The 19,359-nt window shown below is 50.4% G+C and overlaps 1 protein-coding gene across 1 annotated transcript in view; it reads right to left on the reverse strand.

Annotated features, from left to right (window-relative positions):
- The window catches only part of Abcc3 (ATP binding cassette subfamily C member 3), a 50,651-nt gene that overhangs the window by 27,222 nt on the left and 4,070 nt on the right, over positions 1–19,359 (reverse strand). Inside the window, exons 2-8 of the mRNA XM_021212249.2 lie at positions 5,869–6,045; positions 5,401–5,526; positions 5,058–5,195; positions 4,258–4,383; positions 3,975–4,036; positions 3,203–3,334; positions 1,957–2,148 (exon numbers count right to left, since the gene is read on the reverse strand). Of these exons, the coding sequence (XP_021067908.1) occupies positions 1,957–2,148; positions 3,203–3,334; positions 3,975–4,036; positions 4,258–4,383; positions 5,058–5,195; positions 5,401–5,526; positions 5,869–6,045 (953 nt within the window). The remainder of the gene's footprint in view (positions 1–1,956; positions 2,149–3,202; positions 3,335–3,974; positions 4,037–4,257; positions 4,384–5,057; positions 5,196–5,400; positions 5,527–5,868; positions 6,046–19,359) is intronic.

Below are 19,359 nucleotides of genomic sequence, written 5' to 3' on the forward strand. Positions count from 1 at the left end.
AGGAGGAGGAAGAGGAGGAGGAGGAAGTGTGTGGTGGAGGGGCACAGGTCTGAGTAATGAATTTTCATGTTAGGAACACCAGGGACTGCTGACAACCACCAAAGCTAAAAGACAGGACCAGGAGAGATTCTTATCCAGAGTCTTTGGCAAAAACCAAGTCTGCATCAGAGCACAGAAGCAAACATCTGGACCCCAGCCCTCAGAACACTGACGCAGGAGGACTGTCAGTCATGGCTAGCCTGGGCCCCCAGAGCAAGACTAGATTCCAAAAAAACAAACAGACAAGACTGAGCTAGGCGTGGTGGTGCATGCTTTCAATCCCAACACTCAGGAGGAAGAGGCAGGAAGATGGCTTGTGTGTTTGAGGCCAGCCTGGTCTGACAGAGAGAGTTCCAGACCAGTCAGTGCTACGTAGTGAGATCATGTCAAACCAAACCAAACCAAACCAAGCCAACCAACCAATTAAACAAACAAAACCCATCACTAATCCTGTCAACACATCTTAGTTTTGAGCAGTGGGGCAGACAGGAAGGAATGATCTCTATCGTTTCAGGTTGCCCACATGATAATAACTTGTTAGAACCTCACCGTGGATCATACAGGGCATTTTGAGACTTTGGTTTCATTGTAGACACTCTCTGCTGCTCTGAGGCCTTTGCAAAGCTGCTGACCAACTTACTGCTGCCTTCCCAGAATGAAGTTAGCTGGTTAATTGTCTGGAAGCCTCTCTTCCCCTGAGAAGCACTCTCTTGGGCTCACCTTGTGTCCCCAGCTCTGGACCTTTAATCCAACCAGTGCTATCTGTCAGGACTGGTAAGGCTCTGCTGAGGCCCTCCGGCCTCTCCCTCTCACAGACTGTCTAGGAGAGCTGAGCCCACAGACACCCGGACCGCCTTTGAAAGGCATCTCCTCTCAGAGGGCCCACCTAGACACACTTAGCCCTGTGCCTGCCCCTTTTTCCCATCTGAACTCATCCATCAGGGAAAGGTCTCCACAGTTCCTCAGAGGCACTGGCTGCCCTTGACAGAGCAGCTCCAGAATCCTTTGCCCTACTCCTGGCTTGTGCTGCCCTCTGACCACTTGGCCTACCTTGCAGTCTTGCCACTTTGCCCCACCTCTGGTGCAGGGCCAACCTTTGAAATTTAAACAAAGTGCCTCTCCCTGACTTTCCCTCTTCCTCTCCTTACCCCACCCTTGGGTAGCTTTCTCCAACAAGCCCAAGCTGCAACTCTGGAGTCATGCTGTCTCAACTCATGGTGACTCAGCTTGTTGCACTTCCCCTCCTTCCTCATTCACTTAGTTCTTCCTGAGATAACCTCTTGAGCCGGCCACGTGTTCTCAGATATGATATGGCAGGCTGACTTCCTGGCTTTCCCAGGCACGCCTGTGACCCACTGTATTCTTCCTGAATTACCTTTGGTTTTTCCCACAAGACCCTAAGACTCTAATTTATCTGCCTGTCTAGTGGAGGCTGTTTGTATTGATGGATGTGCACAAAGCAGGAGGGAAAGGATGCAGGGCTTAGAGCTGTGTCTCACCCTGTCATCTGAGAGCTCCCTCCAGTCCAAACCTCTCCTGTGACAGATGGCAGAGGCTGTCAGAAGTGGAAAGAGCTCTATGGTTGGACTTCAGAGCCCCAGACTCACATCTGCCTTGTCTTACCAGACGCAGGCTTCACCTGAGTGTGTGTCTGCCTTCGCATTTGTAAAACGAGGAGGTACGGGTCCTTCCCTAGGGGACTCCTGAACAAGGTTAAGGGGAGCGCTTATTACTGACAAACACACGGTGTGTGCAGACGCATGTGAAATGGGAATGGAAAAATCGAGATATAGAGGCAATGCCCCTGGCCAAGGGTCACCCAGAAAGCAGACTAAGCCTCTTCGGTTCCTAGTCTAGGGCAGTCATCCATCCCTCCTCCCTGAGAGAGGGCTGCAGCAAGAGGGAGTGTGGTCAGACCTGAGCAGCTGCGGGTTGATGAAGTCGAGCAGGTCCTGGATCAGCTTGAAGCAGGCACCCATGAGCAGGCTGGAGGTGAAGGTTCTCACCAAAGCCCTCAGAAAGGAAGGAGGCTGCTTGGACTTGGCTCGGGTCTTCAGTAGGCCCTCATCCTCACCTGGGATCTTTGGCTCAGCTGCTGCCGTCTGGGACCTGTTTGGGGATAAACAGCAGTGGGTAGGAATGGTACCTGGTTCCAGGAGACCAAGGGCCAGTCTGGGATGGGCAGGTAGGAGAGGGATGGGGGGAGGGGGGGAAGGAGGCAGCGGGGGATCGGGGAGTAGCTTTTTTCTTGGCTTTCACAACTGGAGGGGGATAGACAACATCACTTCCCAGATGGCAGTCTCCGGGTGCTCACTGAAGGGAGAACCGTGTACCCAGCTCTGTGGTCTCTTCCTGCCTCCCAGAGCTGGTTTTAGTATGGATGCTGAGACAGGGGGATCAGGGTAGCTGAACAGGGAGCAGGTAGATGTGGTATGGGGCGGGGCGAAGGGGGGGGATAGAGACAGGGTAGAGCTGGCAGCTGGGGGTTCTATTGGCCTCTGCAGAGGCCCCAAAGCAGGGAAACTACAATACTGGTGTCTAAGCTCTGTCCTTTTTCCACCAACAGTTAGCATTCCAGTAGCCCTGGGATGACCAAGCACTGACTTCTAAACTCTGGTTTGTGGGCAAGGGTTGGAAAAGGGCTTGGTTGTGGGCCCTGGATGGGAGACTTCCTGTTCAAAGGCTCTCACTCTGGCTTGCCTCCAGACAAGAGAGGCAGGAATAAGAGGGCTGGTCCAGCCCTCCCTAGGAAAACCCCTGCAATTTCAAATTCAGATCAAGCACAGTGGGCCTCTGGGCCAGCTGGGTGTGGAGTATTGCCCTGTCAATGTCAGTGGGGAGACCTTGGCTGTGTCATTAAACCTTTAAGCTTCATTGTCCCTTCTCTGGGTCAAGGGACAACTAGAATACTGTTGGATTGCTGAGAAAGTGAATGAGGTACTCTCTACACTAAGAGCCACGCCCACTATACGTGGAGCGGGACACAAGTTTCAGCACCCTCTGATCCTCAGATGAAGCAGGGAGGACAGGTCCCCACCCGGGCCTTGCTCTCACCTGCGGCATCCTACCGCTGCTGAGACATCCCCAGGTCTTTGAGCAACACCACAGGTGCCTGGGGACTGAGAAGTTGGGACAGGGACCTGAGGGCACAGGGAGGACTCACCCTGATGCTTGGTTCTGCTGCTTCTGCCATGCTTCCAGCAGCCGTTGGACCACCTTGTGAGAGCAGTCCTCCTCAGACAGAGACCAGAGGTCACGGTCCTCCAGGGGACGTCGGTAACCAAGGATGGCAAGCCTGGAGGAGGGAGGCAGCATCCCCACACAGGGTCAGAGGCCTAGAGCTGATATTTCTAGGGTCTTGGGTTAGGGGAGGTCCCCCTTAAATGCGGTACCAAAGTCATTCCCATGGTCCCTCTTGATTTCTACCTCTCTCTGCCTCTCTCCTATAGACCCCAGATGCTCTATCTGTCCAAGGGCCCCTGGAAATGAAACCCACACTGGCCAGGCTTGAGAGTGCACAAGGCAGGAGGGATTCAGGCCAGCCTCAGGTGTATGTGGTTAATGAGTTGTCACTCAGGTCACAGACACAATTATCCTCCTCAAGCCACTCTGAGGAGCAGCCAAGGAGATGACAAGCTGGAAGCTTATCCCAAATGGAAAAGCTTAGAGCTAATTATGGTCTCCTTCCAGCCTTCTGCATCTGTCCCTGTGGCCTGCCAGATGTAGGGATGGCCTGTAGCCTGGGACCTAGACTGGGCCAGGTTCAGCCTCTGCATTCAGCTCCCAGCCCAAACAGCCACTTTTGCCCACCATGGCCTACCCACCTGGTTAATGGGGTGGCAGTATGGGGGAGGGGGCAAGTCAGGCCAATTCCTGGGGTTCCCGGACTTCCTTTCCCACTCCTCAGGTCTAAGCTAGAGCAAGAGCCAACTCACCTTGTGAACCACCAGAAAGACAAGCGGGAAAAGAAGCCAGCACTGGTCTCTGGGCAAGGATTCTAGGAGAGAGAAGGAAACAAGGAGATGGGAATGTCCCATACATCTTAACACCCAGGAGAGGCAGGGAGGCCACTATTCCTTCTTGTACTCAGCCTGTTCTCAAGCTGTGGAGGTGGCAATCTCTGCTTCAGAGGAGACTGGAGGGATGGGGCTGCTGGTACCATTTGGGCTGAGACACAAACTGTTGAAGCCCCTGCAACTTCCTGGGGGACAAACTCACGGTGTCAAGATTCTCCGGGGAGAACAAAGGCGGCTTCTCCTTGAAGCAGGACAGGATGAGGGCACAGAGCACCAGGGCAAAGTAGATGTAGAAAGTGGTGAATCGGAACGGATCCAAGATTTTACCCTGGGAGAGAGTGGAGAGGGACCTCGGAAGCTTTTGGGAAGGCTGGAGTGCAGCTCAGCACCCTGGGGCATCAGGCTCACCTGCAGCACCCAGAGGATGCCCAGTGGGAGGGAGAGAGTGTATGGTGTTGGGGGCAGTGACATGGGGAGGACTTGTCTTGCGCTGACACAAAATCCAGCAGCTGGCTCCTTGCCTGTGTCCTCCCCAGAGAGGGAGATGGGGGCCGCCACCTCTGTGTTCCATCCCTCCCACCATCAGAGCAAAGTCAGACTGAAGCAGGCAGGAAGAAACAGAATGAACGAGTGGGTCTTCACACACATCTGCACATGTGTTCACGACAGACACTGGGGGCCACATTAGGTGGATGGTCCTGCCCTCCCTAGATTATTGAACTTGGGGGTGGGGAGTGGCAGTTACAGAATTGTCCTCCCGTCCCCTGCCCCAGCACGCCCAGACATATCTAACCACGGTTGCGTCTTTGACCTATTTCTTTGCATGGCTCAGATCTCCCGCTTCCTGCCACCAGGCAGAGATGTAGCAGGTAGAGGAACAGCATGAAAGATGCCGAACAGAGGAAACCCTGGAACTGAGGAAGGCCCAGAATCGGCAGTAACCTTGAGCCTTGAAGCCGTGCCCCTGAACAGGGTTAGACCTGGAAGGGCTGGACTTCTTACCTCTGCCATAGCTGAGAGGATCTTGGAGCGGAAGGGGATGGTGGCACAGATCACACACAGGAGCCAGAATATGATGAGCACTCCTGAAGACTGTACTCCCCGAAGCCGCTCGTACTGGATTAGCAAAGTGGCCAGCAGCTATGCAGGAAGGGCAGAGAACACTTGACTAAAGCACACACATCTAAGCCTGCTCTAACCCCTTATGTGTGCCCAGATGTTTTTGGAGTCATTTCACCCTCTGACAACCACCATGTGTCCACCCTTTTCTTCAGAGCCCGTGGCCGTAGCATACCGCACAGCCCACCGGAGACCTCCCGCACAGCATCCTGGGGCCCACACTAACCATGGTGACCCCCATCACCAAGGGAGTGACAAAGAAGACAGGAGCAGGGGATGAGCCGTGGATCAGGCCGTGGAAGGAATAGAACAGGTCCACCCATGAGACACACCACAGCAGAACACCGAGGGCCTGTGGAGAGTGCACAGGTTCGAATCTCCATTTCTAATGGTAGCACTAGTCTCTGCTAGGGAGAACTCCCTTTTCATGCAGCCATTGTAAGCTACCAGACCTGTCTGGGCCTACTCAGAAGTTTCTAGGATGATGGGAAATTCCGTTTTTGAACATTCTACAACTTTCAAAAGAGGAAAGACCTGCAGACTCAACTGATAGGCTTCTATAGCCCAGAACTATGGGGGGCAGAGACAAACTAGGAGCACTGGTTTTAGCTGCCAGTTGGGGCAAGGAGTTCATGAGAAACACAATCCCTTAGATTCCCCCCCCCCCCTCAGAGGACAACCCTGGGCCACTGACCGTCTTGAGCCTGGATAACCATGAGAGGACTATGTAGCCAAGCTGATGGTGTCTTAGGTAGAACAGGTAACAGGGCAAGGCAGCCCACAAGTAGATGCAGGGGACCCAGGCCAGCAAGGAGTTCTGGAAACAGGGTGTGAGGTCCGGAGTGTTGGTATATATAGACAGGTTGGAGTCCTGGAGACAGAAACACAACAGTTTGGCATTGTGGTAACCACGGACAGGCATAGCTGGCCCTCAGGGAGATGGCCAGACCAGGCAGATACTCCATCTACCCAGGGTGGAGGTGGGCACGTGGTGAGGGATACGTGAGGGCAAGAGACTGAGCGTGCCTGTGACTAGGGGAGCTCCTAGGGATCCCAAGGCTGCCTCATTTCCTTATACTCATTCTAACTGAGGGCTAATTCAAGTGCAGTATAAGCTGCACCCACATCAAATGTATAGTTTAATGAGTTTGACAGTCGTATAACCCTCAAAGTCATTGACACAATAAAGACATGATATCTCCATTATCCCACGAGGTCACTTACGTCTCTTTGCATGCCACCCTTCCAAGACCAGCCTTGATCTTCAACATGCCTAATCTTTGTTTCCCATTTTTTTTCCCCCAAACCAAAATGAAACGAAACCAAACCTCTCTCTCTCCAGATTTCTCCTGGGCAAGTAGAGAGCTTCCTGCGTCCTTAGGTGCTTTTAAGATGGGTGACTAAGGCCAGGTGGATGGTCTTGTTGCATAAGCATAGGGGCCTTAGTTTGGATCCCCAGAGCCCAAGTGTATTTATTTTCTTCTCTTTTTAAACCAACCCAGCATGCTGGTCCACACTTGTAACCCCAGTGCTGGGGTGGCAGTCATGACAGTGGGAACAAGGGCTGAGAAGCGGGAGACACGGAATCCCTAAGCTCTTTGGCCAGCCAGTCTAGTGGAACTGATGATGCTCAAGTTCACTGAGAGATACTGTCTCAAAAGATCAAGGTAGAGGACCAGGAAGATGGCTCAGGAAAGGTATGAGCCACCAATCAAGACTTACAAACTAACCAGGCGTGGTGGCGCATGCCTTTAATCCCGGCACTCGGGAGGCAGAGGCAGGCAGATTTCTGAGTTCAAGGCCAGCCTGGTCTACAAAGTGAGTTCCAGGACAGCCAGAGCTACACAGAGAAACCCTGTCTCGAAAAAACAACAAAAACAACAAAAACAACAACAACAAAAAAGACTTACAAACTGAACTCCATCCCCAGATCTACATGGGAAGGAGAAAACCAACTTCCTGAAAGTTGCCCTCTGACCTTCACATATGCATCGTGACACTTGCACACACCCCTCAAAATAAATAAATAAATAAATAAATAAATATACATAATAATCAACCCCGGATCTCTGAATGCACACACAATAATAAATAAATAAATAAATAAACAAACATATATAATATAATGTATATATAATATAATTATATAAATATATGTGTGTATATATTTCTCCATCTCATTTCAAAGCCAAGACAATGCCAGCCATCCCTACAGACACTCTCCATCTTCTCCCCTCTTCTTCCTTCTCTTCCTCCTCTTGTCCTTCTTCTTCTACTTTTTCCTGTGTGCACATGCACATGTTCATGTGTTTGAAGGTCCACATGCATGTATGTATGAATACAAGCCAAAAGACAACCTAATGTCATCTCCCAGGCACAATTCCTAAGGTACCATCCATATCATCTGCCTTTTCTGAGATAGAGTCTCCTAGTGACCTAAAGCTCACCAAGTAAGCCTTTCTTCACCTCCCAGCCCTGGCATATATATAGGTGTGTGTGTGTGTGTGTGTGTGTGTGTGTGTGTGTATGTTCATACATGTGATATATACATACATGTGATATACATACATGCATACATATACACACACACATATATATTACAAAGAAAAAGATGGAGGTAATCGTTCTCTACCTCTACCTACCTTATTAGAGTTATGTGAGATTTACATGTGTTGGGGATTTGTTCTAATGTTTTGTCTTTATTCGGCTCCCAAAAATCACATAAGAATGTACATGTCCAGACACTGAGTCCCTGTCCCCAATTGAGTTTTGATTAATCAATAAAGAGCCAAAGGCCATCGGCTGAGCAGGGTGAACGAAGTAGGACTCCTGGGCAAGAAACACAGAAGGAGAAGGGGCAGAATCGCCATGCCACAGAAGCAGAGGGATCAGATTTAAGAGCTGCAGGAGAGAAATCATCCATCAGTGTAGGTGCAAAGGGAGAGGGGCCCCATGGGAGGGCTGCCCAGAAGGGAACAGGGCAGCAAAGATAAAATAGAGATTTAGAAAATGTTAACTCAGGAATACTGGAGGGGAGTGTGCGCTAGCCGTGGAGGGGAGGTTTGGAAGTGGCCAGCCATTGAGCTAGTCAAGGCATATCAAAATATAACGTGTGTGTGTGTGTGTGTGTGTGTGTGTGTGTGTGTGTGTGTGTTTCATTTGTAAATCCAGAGCTCTTGGGCAGGTACGGAGCTGGGCACATACCAGCCTGGAGCCCAGAGCGGATTAACAATTTTCCACTACACATTGGTGCAAAGGTGTGAGCAGAGAACTTTACAAATTAGGAAGCAAAGGCTAAGCAACTGTCCCTGTTCACCCAGGAAGTGCCCTGAGTAGGTACCGCAGGCAGCTTAGGGTGGTCGGTCACCCTTGTGTTACAGCTCTTCCTTGGACTGTACCGATACCTCCATGCTTTTTGAAGCTAGATGAGGTAACCAATTCATGCACTAATGCTTTGCGTTCAGATCGCTTCCTCCAAGGTGGCTAACGTACTCATCTCTCCTTCTCACAAAGTATTAGATGCTCTTTACAAAAGACCCCCCCCCAAATACAAACAAATGAGAAAACTGGCCTCCACCCCATCCACCTAGAGACAACTGCTCCTGAGGAAATCCCGCCCACCCTCTAACTACCATTTCATTTTCATGCGAGTTAAACATGCACATAAATCTGCTTTTCTGGAAGCAGATTAGTTTTCTGTTACTGGAACTGGGAGGTTCTCTGTGCAACCCCAGAGGCCTGGCCACTTCATTACTGTCAAGTGAGATAAGAGAGCACAAAGGGGTGCCCTGTGGATTTGGGATGGCGCTTGACGGGTCTGCGGAAGCTCGGGGATTTTTTTTTTTTTTTTTTTTTTTGGGTCTTCTTTTTTAAACCAGGTATGCTGGCCTGCACTTGTAATGCCCGAGCTGGGAGGTGGAGAAAGGCTTACTTGGTGAGCTTCAGGCCACGAAGAGACCCTATCCCCCAAAAGATGGAAGGTCCCTAAGTCATGGCACCTTAAGAACGGTGCCTGAGGAATGACATTGCGGGTTGTCCTCTGGGTTGCATGTATGTATGTGGACCTGCACACACATGGACATGTACATGTGCACAGATACATGTAAAAGAAGAAGAAAAGGAGGAAGAGGAGGGAAGAAGAGGAAGAGGGGAGGAGGAGGAGGAGGAGGAAGAGGAGGAGGAGGAGGAGGAGGAGGAGGAAGTCTCTGTAGGGATGGCTGGCACTGGCCTGTCTTTGAAAGGAGATGGAGAACTAAGCTGAGTGTCTACGTTTTCCTCACATCCCCTCCTCCAGCCTGGCCCCTCCCCCAGCCTCCTGCAGCCACCCAGTCCCTGAGCTTTCTCAGACTCTGCAGGGAAAAATGGCTTCAGCCACTCTCATGCTTCAGTATCCTCACCTCGGCTGGTTCCTGGTCTCCCACTTCCTGGCAAGCTTTTCTTATTGGTTTTTTTTTTTCCCCCTTTGTCTCAGTGAATTCTGTGTGTACAACCTTTGCCCTTGGGTCGCTGTGTATCATTGTTCACAGACCGCACCGAGGAGCCCTGAAGCCAAGTCACCAGCCCCAGTCTCCTAGGCCAGCGGTTCTCAACCTTCCTAATACTGCAACCCTTTACTACAGTTCCTCATGTTGTGGTTGACCCCCACAACCATACAACTATTTGTGTTGCTACTTTGCAATTTTTCGCTACTTTTATGAATCGCAATGTAACATCTGACAGGCAGGATCCAATGAAAGGATCAGTTGAGACATTGCAACCCACAGGCTGCGAAGCCGCTGTCCTAGGGCCTATGGGGCCTCTCCTCCTCGTCTCTCAGATGACCTCTCATCTGTCCCCAGCTACCTCATGGTCAACACCTTTTATGACAAACTTGTTTTATTTCCTGAAAGGAGCAGCAAACCCCACTGGCGCTGCCTGTCTCTGTCAAAACCACCGCCACACTTCTAGCTTCTCCTTCCCCAAGAAGCACCTCAACCAGACCCTTGCTGGGAGCAGTGACTAGATAGGCAGGTGTCTGACTCTGGCTCTCACCTCTTTTAAGCCCTGTGATTTGATTGCCTCTAGAGGGCCTTGGCTTCTTCAGGGTTAAAGCTGTGGTGGTGGTGGTGATGGTGGTGGTGGTGGTGGTGGTGGTGGTGGTGGTGGTGGTGATGACGATGATGACCGACAATGATGGTGATACCTTCAAGTTGGCTACACCCACCTGGTCCCTCCCACTTACCCTCCAGCCATCAGACCAGCTCTCGCCTCTCAGAGTCTGCCAAGAGGCTCTGCTCTCTTTTCTTCTGGCACCTCAAGGATGTGAATGCTGGCCATGCTCTTTCTTCACAGCCATGCCTCATGGTCTCTTAGCTGGCTCCTTCTCTTGATGTGAGAACACCCAGGCTCAGTCCTTTCTCTTCGCTATCTGGGCTCACCCTCTGCTGCTCTCTTTTGGTCTCAGAGTTCCAGGACACATAGATATCAATGACTTCCAGGCTCATCTCTCTAGCCTGTTGTTCCTCAATCACCAATGCTATAATGCTATAATCAACTCTTTTTTATTTTGTTTTGTTTTGTGTTGTGTGTGTGTGTGTGTGTGTGTGTGTGTGTTTTCAAGACAGAGTTTCTCTGTATAGTCCTGGCTGTCCTGGAACTCACTGTAGACCAGGCTGGTCTCGAACTCAGAAATCCACCTGCCTCTGCCTCCCAGGTGCTGGGATTAAAAGCGTGCGCCACCACTGCCCGGCCTATAATCAAGTCTTAACTAGAAACCTCCATTCTACACACCCTGTACCATGTTCCATCTCTCTGACCTGACTTCTATACTGTTTCTCCTGCCTCATGGCAGCCGCTGACCTTTTGGCTGTTGCTGAGCACCTACCTGCTAAACAATTCCTGCCTCAGGGCCTTTGCATATACCATCCTCCTTTTCCCAGAGCGTTCTTCCTTACATGCTTAAGCCTTTCCTTTTCAACAAGGCCCGTCATGATCCCCCTGCATAACACTAGCCTTCGCCAGACTCCAAACATACACACACACACACACACACACACACACACACACACACACACACACATTGAAGAAATTAAAGCATTAACACAGAAGATAATATCATACACTCCTTCTAAACCTTCAGAGGCTCACCATTATCTAGAAGACAAAAATCAAAGTGTCTTCTTATAGCATGTAAAACCTCAGCTGGCCTTGAGTGAACTTAGAAACTTTCTAGCGGTTTGGGTTCTTCATCTGTCTTTCTAGGGAAGGCTACTACACCCTGCTTCCCTTTCCTTAGCCTGTCTTTTCCCTAATCATCTCTGGATAGCCTTCTGTCCTACAATGCCCTGGCCACTGCTGCTTTTTCCTGAAATAATAGCTTTGTTCCCTGTCCTGTGCCAGCAAAGCTGCTGTGGCTCCCGTTGTTTATAGAGCCCAGCCCACCCTGGTGGGCAGGTCCTGCAGGGCTCTCCTCCCACCTTCTCCCTCCTCATCCCTTCACTCTCTCCACTCTGAGCCTGCTCCGAGGTTCCCAGTTGGGCACCTTGGCTGTGCCTGGTCTCTCTTCTTCCAACTCTGCAAGCCCCAGCACCTCCACTGAGCAGTGCTGGGCAGGCTCAGGAGCAGCCTCTTCCCTCCCAGAGCCTCAGCACTCATTGTGAGTGACACTTCTCGGAGCCTCTTTCCTGCTTTGGGGGATGCTTTGGAGAAAGTCCCCTGCTGCAGACAAGGCAGCCTGGCAGCCCGCAGCCAGGACATTCAACCTGGAGGCTCCTCCCTCAGGCCCTGTGTATTCGTGTTGGGTAGTTGTGGCACATACATGTTGCACTCCAGATCCCTACACAGGACGTAGCCGGTACCCATTTATTCTTTATATTTCCCTTCCTCCCTCTCTCCTGTCTTTCTTTCCTTTCTTCCTTATTAGGAAATCAACCCCGGGGGGCTTGCACATGCCAGGCAGGTGCTCTACCACTGAGCTATAGTTCAAGATCCAGGGTCTTTTGAGACATGATTTCGCTGTGTAGTTCAGGCTGGCCTCAAACTCATGACCCTCCTGGTTTCAGCCTCCCATGGGCTGGGATCACACACATGTAACACCATGGCTGGCCCATTTTCTGTCTTTATTCAGAGGATATAAGCCAACCCCCCCCCCCCCACTCCTGCTAAGCTTCTGCCTTGTCAATCACCAGCTGAGTCTAACACCAGTCCTCCTGATCAGAGAGAGAGAGAGAGAGAGAGAGAGAGAGAGAGAGAGAGAGAGAGAGCAGACTGTTTAGCCCTAGATTTGCCTTTTCTTCTCCACCTCCCCCACCCGCCACTCTCTCTTTTTTTGTATTATTTTCCCTTTTGAGGTAGGGTCTCTAGTAACCCAGGCTGGCCTTAAATTCCTCATCATTCTGTCTCTACCTTGCAAGTACTGGGATTATGAGTGTGTACCACTATTCCTGCCAAAACCCACTTTAAAAGCATTTTTTAAAATTCAAGTGTGACGTAATTATAGAAAAATGCACATATCTCTGAAATAGAAACCTCCACAATCCCCCGCCCCTACCCAGGTGTATTTAGCTGTGTAAACCGCATCCACACCAAGAGACATAGCACTGGGGGCAGAAGACGCCCTGTGCCTTCCTCACCACTGTCCACCACAGAGAACCCACCCTGATCTCGCCTGCAATGGATTTTCACGCAATGGGTGATCCAAACCCCGATTGGAGCTTGCCATAAATGAAGCTGTACAGTGTTCCCCTGACGTTTTCAACCAACAAAGTGTGGTGGTATATTACTCTGGAGGGTCCACCTGCAATTCTGTGTGTTCCAAGATGTGAACTTTCCACTGAGAACACACCCCAGGAAGCTCCTAACTAAGGTAAGCAGTTCTCTGGCTCACATATTCTCTACGAAGCCTCTATATTTCAGCTGTGACTTTTGTCTTTGATTCTGGTCCTGGGGAATGAGCCAAGCATGCTAAGCCAAGGACCCTGATACCAATTCAGGTTCGGAGTTTTTAAAAGATACTTCTTGGGGACTAGGGAGACGGCTCAGTTGTTAAAGCACTTGCCACACAGGTGTGGGGACCAGAGTTCAAACCCCAGAATTCATGTAAATTGAGGCACAGAAGCCACATCTGTAATCTTGGTGTTCCTCTGGCCAGATGGGAGGTGGAAGCATAGCATCCTTCAAAACGTGTGAGCCAGTTAAGCCTAACGTGCACTGCTGCAAACAAGAGGCGTTGTCTCCAACAAGATGGAGGGTGAAGACCAACACACAGGTTGTCCTCATATCTCCACATATGCTTCATGGTACACACACACACACACACACACACACACACACACAATCTCCATAGCTGCAAGCAAGCAAATGTTCTCCCTGCTATGGTTGTAACCTACAGATATGAAAGTGAGCACCTTCTTTCAGTTCAGTATATACGAAGCTTTCAAACCCGTGTATTGAGGGTGGGGGAGATGACTCAGCAGGCAGCAGCAGCACGTGCTACCAAGCCTGACAACCTGAGTTTGGTTCCCAAAAATACACATAGCAGAAGAAGGGAACCAACTTCCTAAAGTTGTCCTCTGACCTCCACACAGGTACCATGGCATGTCCCCACTCCCACCAGAAAAAAATGCCCTGTGTGTTGATTGAGTCACCCTCATTTTGGTGGCAAAGGACACAGAGCCTGGGATCTCACCCAAGCAAGGCAAGATCTCTATCTACCACTGGGCTATGTCTTCATGCCTGATTGATTTATTTTTTTTTTACCTTGAGGCTTGCTAAATTGCTCAGGTTGGCCTTGCATTTTGGGCCATCCTGCCTCTCCTGTTGGTGTACCCGGATTACACCACACTAGTGCTCTGACTTTGCTAGAGTAGCCTCATGTGTAGCCGCAGTGACCAGCTTGGTGAGGGGAACAAGGTGGCATAGAGCTTTTCCAGCATTTTATGGCTACCCTCTAAAGCTACTATCCAGGGGGTAACTCAAAACAGGTTTCCCGAGATATACAACAGGGTTGTTGTTGGGTTCAGTTTACAGAGGAAAAGTGAACATCACTGGCTTCGGAAACAGCTTCAGGAACAGCTGACACTGTGGAGCAGGACAAATATCCTGGCTATGGAGAGGCCATGGGATGGTGATTTCTTCCAATCCGTTCTCTCTGGGCCCATGTACCAGAAACGCTTTCCCCCTGAGCCTTGCAGATCTTTAGCGGGGTACTCCATGCCCTCCTCTTGTTCTCTCTTGAGGCTGTATCCCCTTCCATTCAACTCCCAGCACAGGGTCGGGAGCCCTGGAGCACACCAGAAGCTGTTAAATATATCATAAAGGAGCGTGGGGTGAGAGAACCTATGTACGGGTCCATAGTACGCTAGGGCACATCACTGGCTTTAAGGCCACCAGAGGAACCAACCTTGGTGTTGTTGATGTAGTATAGCTCTATTAGTCCAAGTTCTTGTGTAAGGTAGGCTAGCCTTGAACTTACTGTGTAGCTTAGGCTGGCTTTGAACTCTTTACCCTGCGGCCTTCACCTCCCAAGTGTTATTGTTGCAGGTACCACTAGTCTCAGTTCCGCCATTTTTCAGTCATGAAATGGTGACTCTGAACTTCGGATGCAAATAATGACAGACCCACAGCCACCTTCCATGCAGGAGTAATGAATGGGAAAATGCCTATCTGTTACCTGGTCACACTTCGGAAAGTGGGTGATAGACAGGACATCGGGCTGTTGGGGACATGTTTCATGACATAAACACTGATGCCGTAGACACAATCAAGTAACCTTGGAGATTGAGAACTGGACGGTTGCTCTGGGCTCATGAAGGTCCTATCTGGGTGACTATTCTTGTGGGAGATGTGCTCTGATTGGGTACAGTCTCCTTGGAGACAGCAGGTACCTGTTGTTCATTCCTGCATCCCAGATTCCCGCCCCAGAGCTATTGCTAGAACATCTATGGGACATATCACACACCCCAGGTCTGGAACGGGAATACCTCTTCTTTTGCTACAATGCCTTCTTCTTTCCTCCCTCCATCCCTCCTGATTTCTCCTCCACCTTTCCTCCCTCCTTCAGGACAGGATCTTCCTGGGCACCCCTGTTTCTTCTCTTTCTCATTTCCTGATCCTATCCATCAGTAAACCCTGTCCTCTCTGTCCAAAAAAAAAAAAAAAAAAAAAAAAAAAACTCAGGTGGAAATTCAGGTGTAACCACACATGCCTACTACCCTAGCTCCATAACAAACCTATCCTAGGCTACATAACAAGATCTTGTCTCAAACAAAAACAGCCCCTCTCACATACACACAAAGCTTAAGCAGAACTCTGTGGTGATGCTGTATTTGATCAACCTTAGCCATAGACAGGGAACCTCACCTACTGACCCCGATCTCTTCTGAATCTGGTCTCTTCTCCACCCTCTGCTTCCCTGACTGGATTATTTCCAGGGCCCTCTCTCTGGTTTCCTGTTTTGGCTCAGCCACTTGTCCCTACATTCTCTTACCTAGTACAGCAAGAAAGACCTATGGGAAATCTGAGCCAGACTACACGCCCATGGCACTGCCCTGCCTTTTACCGGTGTTAAGGAAAAGGCAGGGAACGCCACACAGCACCTCCAAATCATTGGCAGCTTCCTGACCTGTGTGATCTTCTAGCCTCAGTCTGCCTTAGGACCCTGGCCTGGGACCTAGACACCTTCAGCTATCTTCAGCTATTCCTTCTTCACTTGCCACTGAACCCTCACTACCTCATCAAAGTTCATCTTGACTTCCTAATTAGAACTGTGACCCATCGAAGGCCTTGTCTTAACCCTGCACCTCTCCCTTATCCATTTTACTTTCTCCACAGCCATGACAACCTTCTCTCACTTGATACTAGTGAGCTGTGTTTCAGTTACTGCTTTTTCTACTGTCTCCTACGACAGCAGGTGTTCCCTGGGGACAGGTTTGCTAAAGGACAGCTTTTGTTGACCACGATGCTCCTCACTGCCTAGAGTTTGCAGCCTGCCCACCTCAGCCCAATGACTTTGGTCCTTCTCCCAAGGAAAAGCACCCAGGCAGGACTCCCAGAGCTCACCTTCACCTTCACCTTCCTACCTGCCTGCCCATGGCTTCTGGACACTTAGTCCAGGAGGTACACACTCTCTCTCCACTGACTGAACCAAACACACGAGTGAATGAACTCCTGTGCTCTCCCGGGCCCCAGCTTCCGTAGCTGGACACCAAGACAACATCATGCTGTTTTTCTGGCACTAAAGCACCCTCGTGACAACCAAAGGGGCCTCGAGCCTAAGGCACTAAAGTAGAAATGACAGAGAGGACAGACTCAGTTGTGGTCATTTCCTGGATCCCCTCAGGCAGGGTGGAGGGTGGCGCCTTAAGACTCCTCTTCCATTCCTGGTCTGAAGAGCACCAGCTGGAAGGCAGCCCAGGCCCTCAGCCCCTCCTGCCATCATCCACTTGGTTTCCACAGCAACAGCAGCTTCCTAAATACTGCGATTAAACAGCTGGATGGAGCCGATAAGGTGGAAGGTCCGGCACCCAGAATGGACCACAGGGCAGATGCCCCTTCGTGGGCACCGAGGCTGAGATCCCTGTAGACTCAAACCAGTGGCAGGGGGAGGGGAATGAGGACCCCAGAGTTCTCTGTCCCACTTCTGCCAGCAATCTCCCAGGCCTCAGGCTGCTGGCAGGCTCTGTCTAAAGAAGATTCATTACTTCCTCAATCCCGTATGGTGGTGGTGGTGGGGGGTGCGCATCTGTGCTAGACAGCTCCTGAGGTCACTGGGAAGGGACTGATTGGCAAGAACATCTATCTCAGCAGAAATTGGAGGGAAGGGAAGCAGGCACCTTCTGATTCCCCAACCCCACTCCCCACTGCCCTCCATGAGCTACTAAGACAAAAACAGGAAGCCTGAGAGGCCACAGAGGGCTATGCTGGGCCAGCCTCTAGCTTGAAGGCAGAACACACCTCTCACTCCTGTAAAAGACCTGGCATCCCGGGAAGACTTTGGCTATAGAGCGCCGGGACTTCTGGGATCCATAGTTAACCTGGAACTCAAGCTCTGACAATGCAACCCAAGTCCTAGGCTCCTTGGGTTCGACGGTGCCTCCTGAGGGCCCTGTCAGTGCTAGTGTGACATCAACACACTCAAATCACCAGTCATCCTTAACCCACACTGCCAGCTCTCCCCTCCTGCAGTTCTTCCATACACCTGGGGCATAGGGATTGCCAGGACCAGGCAAAGGACCAGCTGAGTTCTGGAAGCAAAGGGGATTAGAAACTGGACTGTCTGGTTTGGGAGAGAAATTGAATCCAGGCTTGAGATCTCATTCCCGCTCACACTCTGGCCCACAGCTCAGCTCCCTGGACCAACTGCAGAAAGAATAGTTCCAGGTGGGCAAGAGGAAAGCACTGCCTGGTGTCCTGACCCCAAGGTACCTATGGGGAAGGGGGCAAAGGCACAGACTTTCAGCCCTTGCTTCAAAATTAGGCCATTTGTACTCCAAAGCCCTTTGGTTTGCTATTGTTTTAAGATTATATATATATATATATATATATATATATATGACAAGTACACTGTCGCTGTCTTCAGACACACCAGGAGAGGTCATCTGATCCCATTACAGACAGTTGTGAGCCACCATGTGGTTGCTGGGAATTGAACTCAGGACCTCTGGAAGAGCAGTCAGTGCTCTTAACCACTGAGCCATCTCTCCAGCCCCAAGATTTGTTTTTGCAATTTTTTTTTCCAGACAGATTCATCATGGAACTCCCGGGCTAACTTCAGAGACTGGCCTGCCTCTGCCTCCCAAGTGCTGGTATTGAAGGCGTGTGCCACCATTGCCTGGACTTATTGTTATAATTTTTAATTATGTATAGGTGTGTCTGTGCATACATCAGTGCACGAGACTGCAGGTACCTGAGAAGGCCAGAAGTTGGATTCCCTGGAGCTAGAGTTACAGGCGGTCATGAACCACCTAACATGAACTCTGAGTATTGAATTCCAGTCCTTTGGAAGAGCAAGAAGCATTCGTAACCACGAGGCATCTCTCTAGCTCCTGTTTGTTTTGTTAGATGGGTCTTATATAGACCAGGTTGACCTCAAAGTAAGTATATGTACCTGAGAAAGACCTTGAATTCCTGATCCTCCTGCCTCCGAACGCCAAGTGCCAGGATTTATAGGTGTGGCGCTTGTAATCAAACACCAGCTTCATGCATGCTGGGCCAGCACTCCTCCCACTAAGCTGCATCTTTAGCCCTTTGTTTGTTTTGAAACAAGATCTTACAATCTAAGACCAAGGGGTAGCCTCAGACGGATCTTTCTGCTCTCCCTTTCTGAGCACTGGGATTGCAGGTGTGGCTACAAGACCATTTGGGGGAGCGGGGTGGGGAGGGGAAGCCAGTCAGTTTGGCGAAGCGTCCTCTCCCAGATTACATCCCTGATTCACTTCCCTTCCTAAGTTTCTCCCTTTAGCTCAGGCCCAGGGAACAGGGGAGACGGTCTAGGACCACAAGAACTCAGAGACCAAAGCTAATAAAGCCTGAGGTTCTGTATCTCCAGCTTTAATGAAAAGGGTTTTCCAGGCCCCTGGCCTGGCAGGGAAGATTAGGTTCCTGGAAGGAGATGGTTTCTAGTAGGCTTACACATGGGCATCTTCCACCCATCTGTCCATTCAGCGGCCATCGGGATCCTGGCGTCTTTGCATGTCATTGTTTTCATGTGGGAGCCCAGATGCATCAAAACTTGAACCTTGTCCATTACTTGTGCCTACACATGTTGGGCAATAATCTAATAGGAAACCTTGGAATCTGTAATACCTATAGCCCTAACGTTTAGAGCACCTTATTTATGGCCCTGGACCACAAACTCATCTTCCCAGAATCATCACCAGTCAGCTGTAGACCCGAACTCCTTCTAACCCCCACCCTCTCCAGAACCACCTAAGCTTAGCTAGACCCAAAGAAGATGAGTGACTTCCTCACAGTTACTACCCAGTCAATGACAGAATCAAGATGAGCCAAAGGAGGAGCCATGGAAACGGGTCTTTAAGGTACCCGAGCTTAGTCCCTCCTTAGGTGGTGGGATACTTATCTTTTCCATATGGGTTTGACCCCTATGAAACCCATGGGACCAAGAGCTGCTGCCAAGTTAAGTCTGGGACAGTGAGAAAGCCAGGAATTGAAGGGTCCAGGAATCAGAGAAGAGGAACTGGAGAATCTC

This window comes from Mus pahari, chromosome 14 (genome assembly GCF_900095145.1).
Source record: "Mus pahari chromosome 14, PAHARI_EIJ_v1.1, whole genome shotgun sequence".
Classification (NCBI taxonomy): Eukaryota; Metazoa; Chordata; class Mammalia; order Rodentia; family Muridae; genus Mus; species Mus pahari.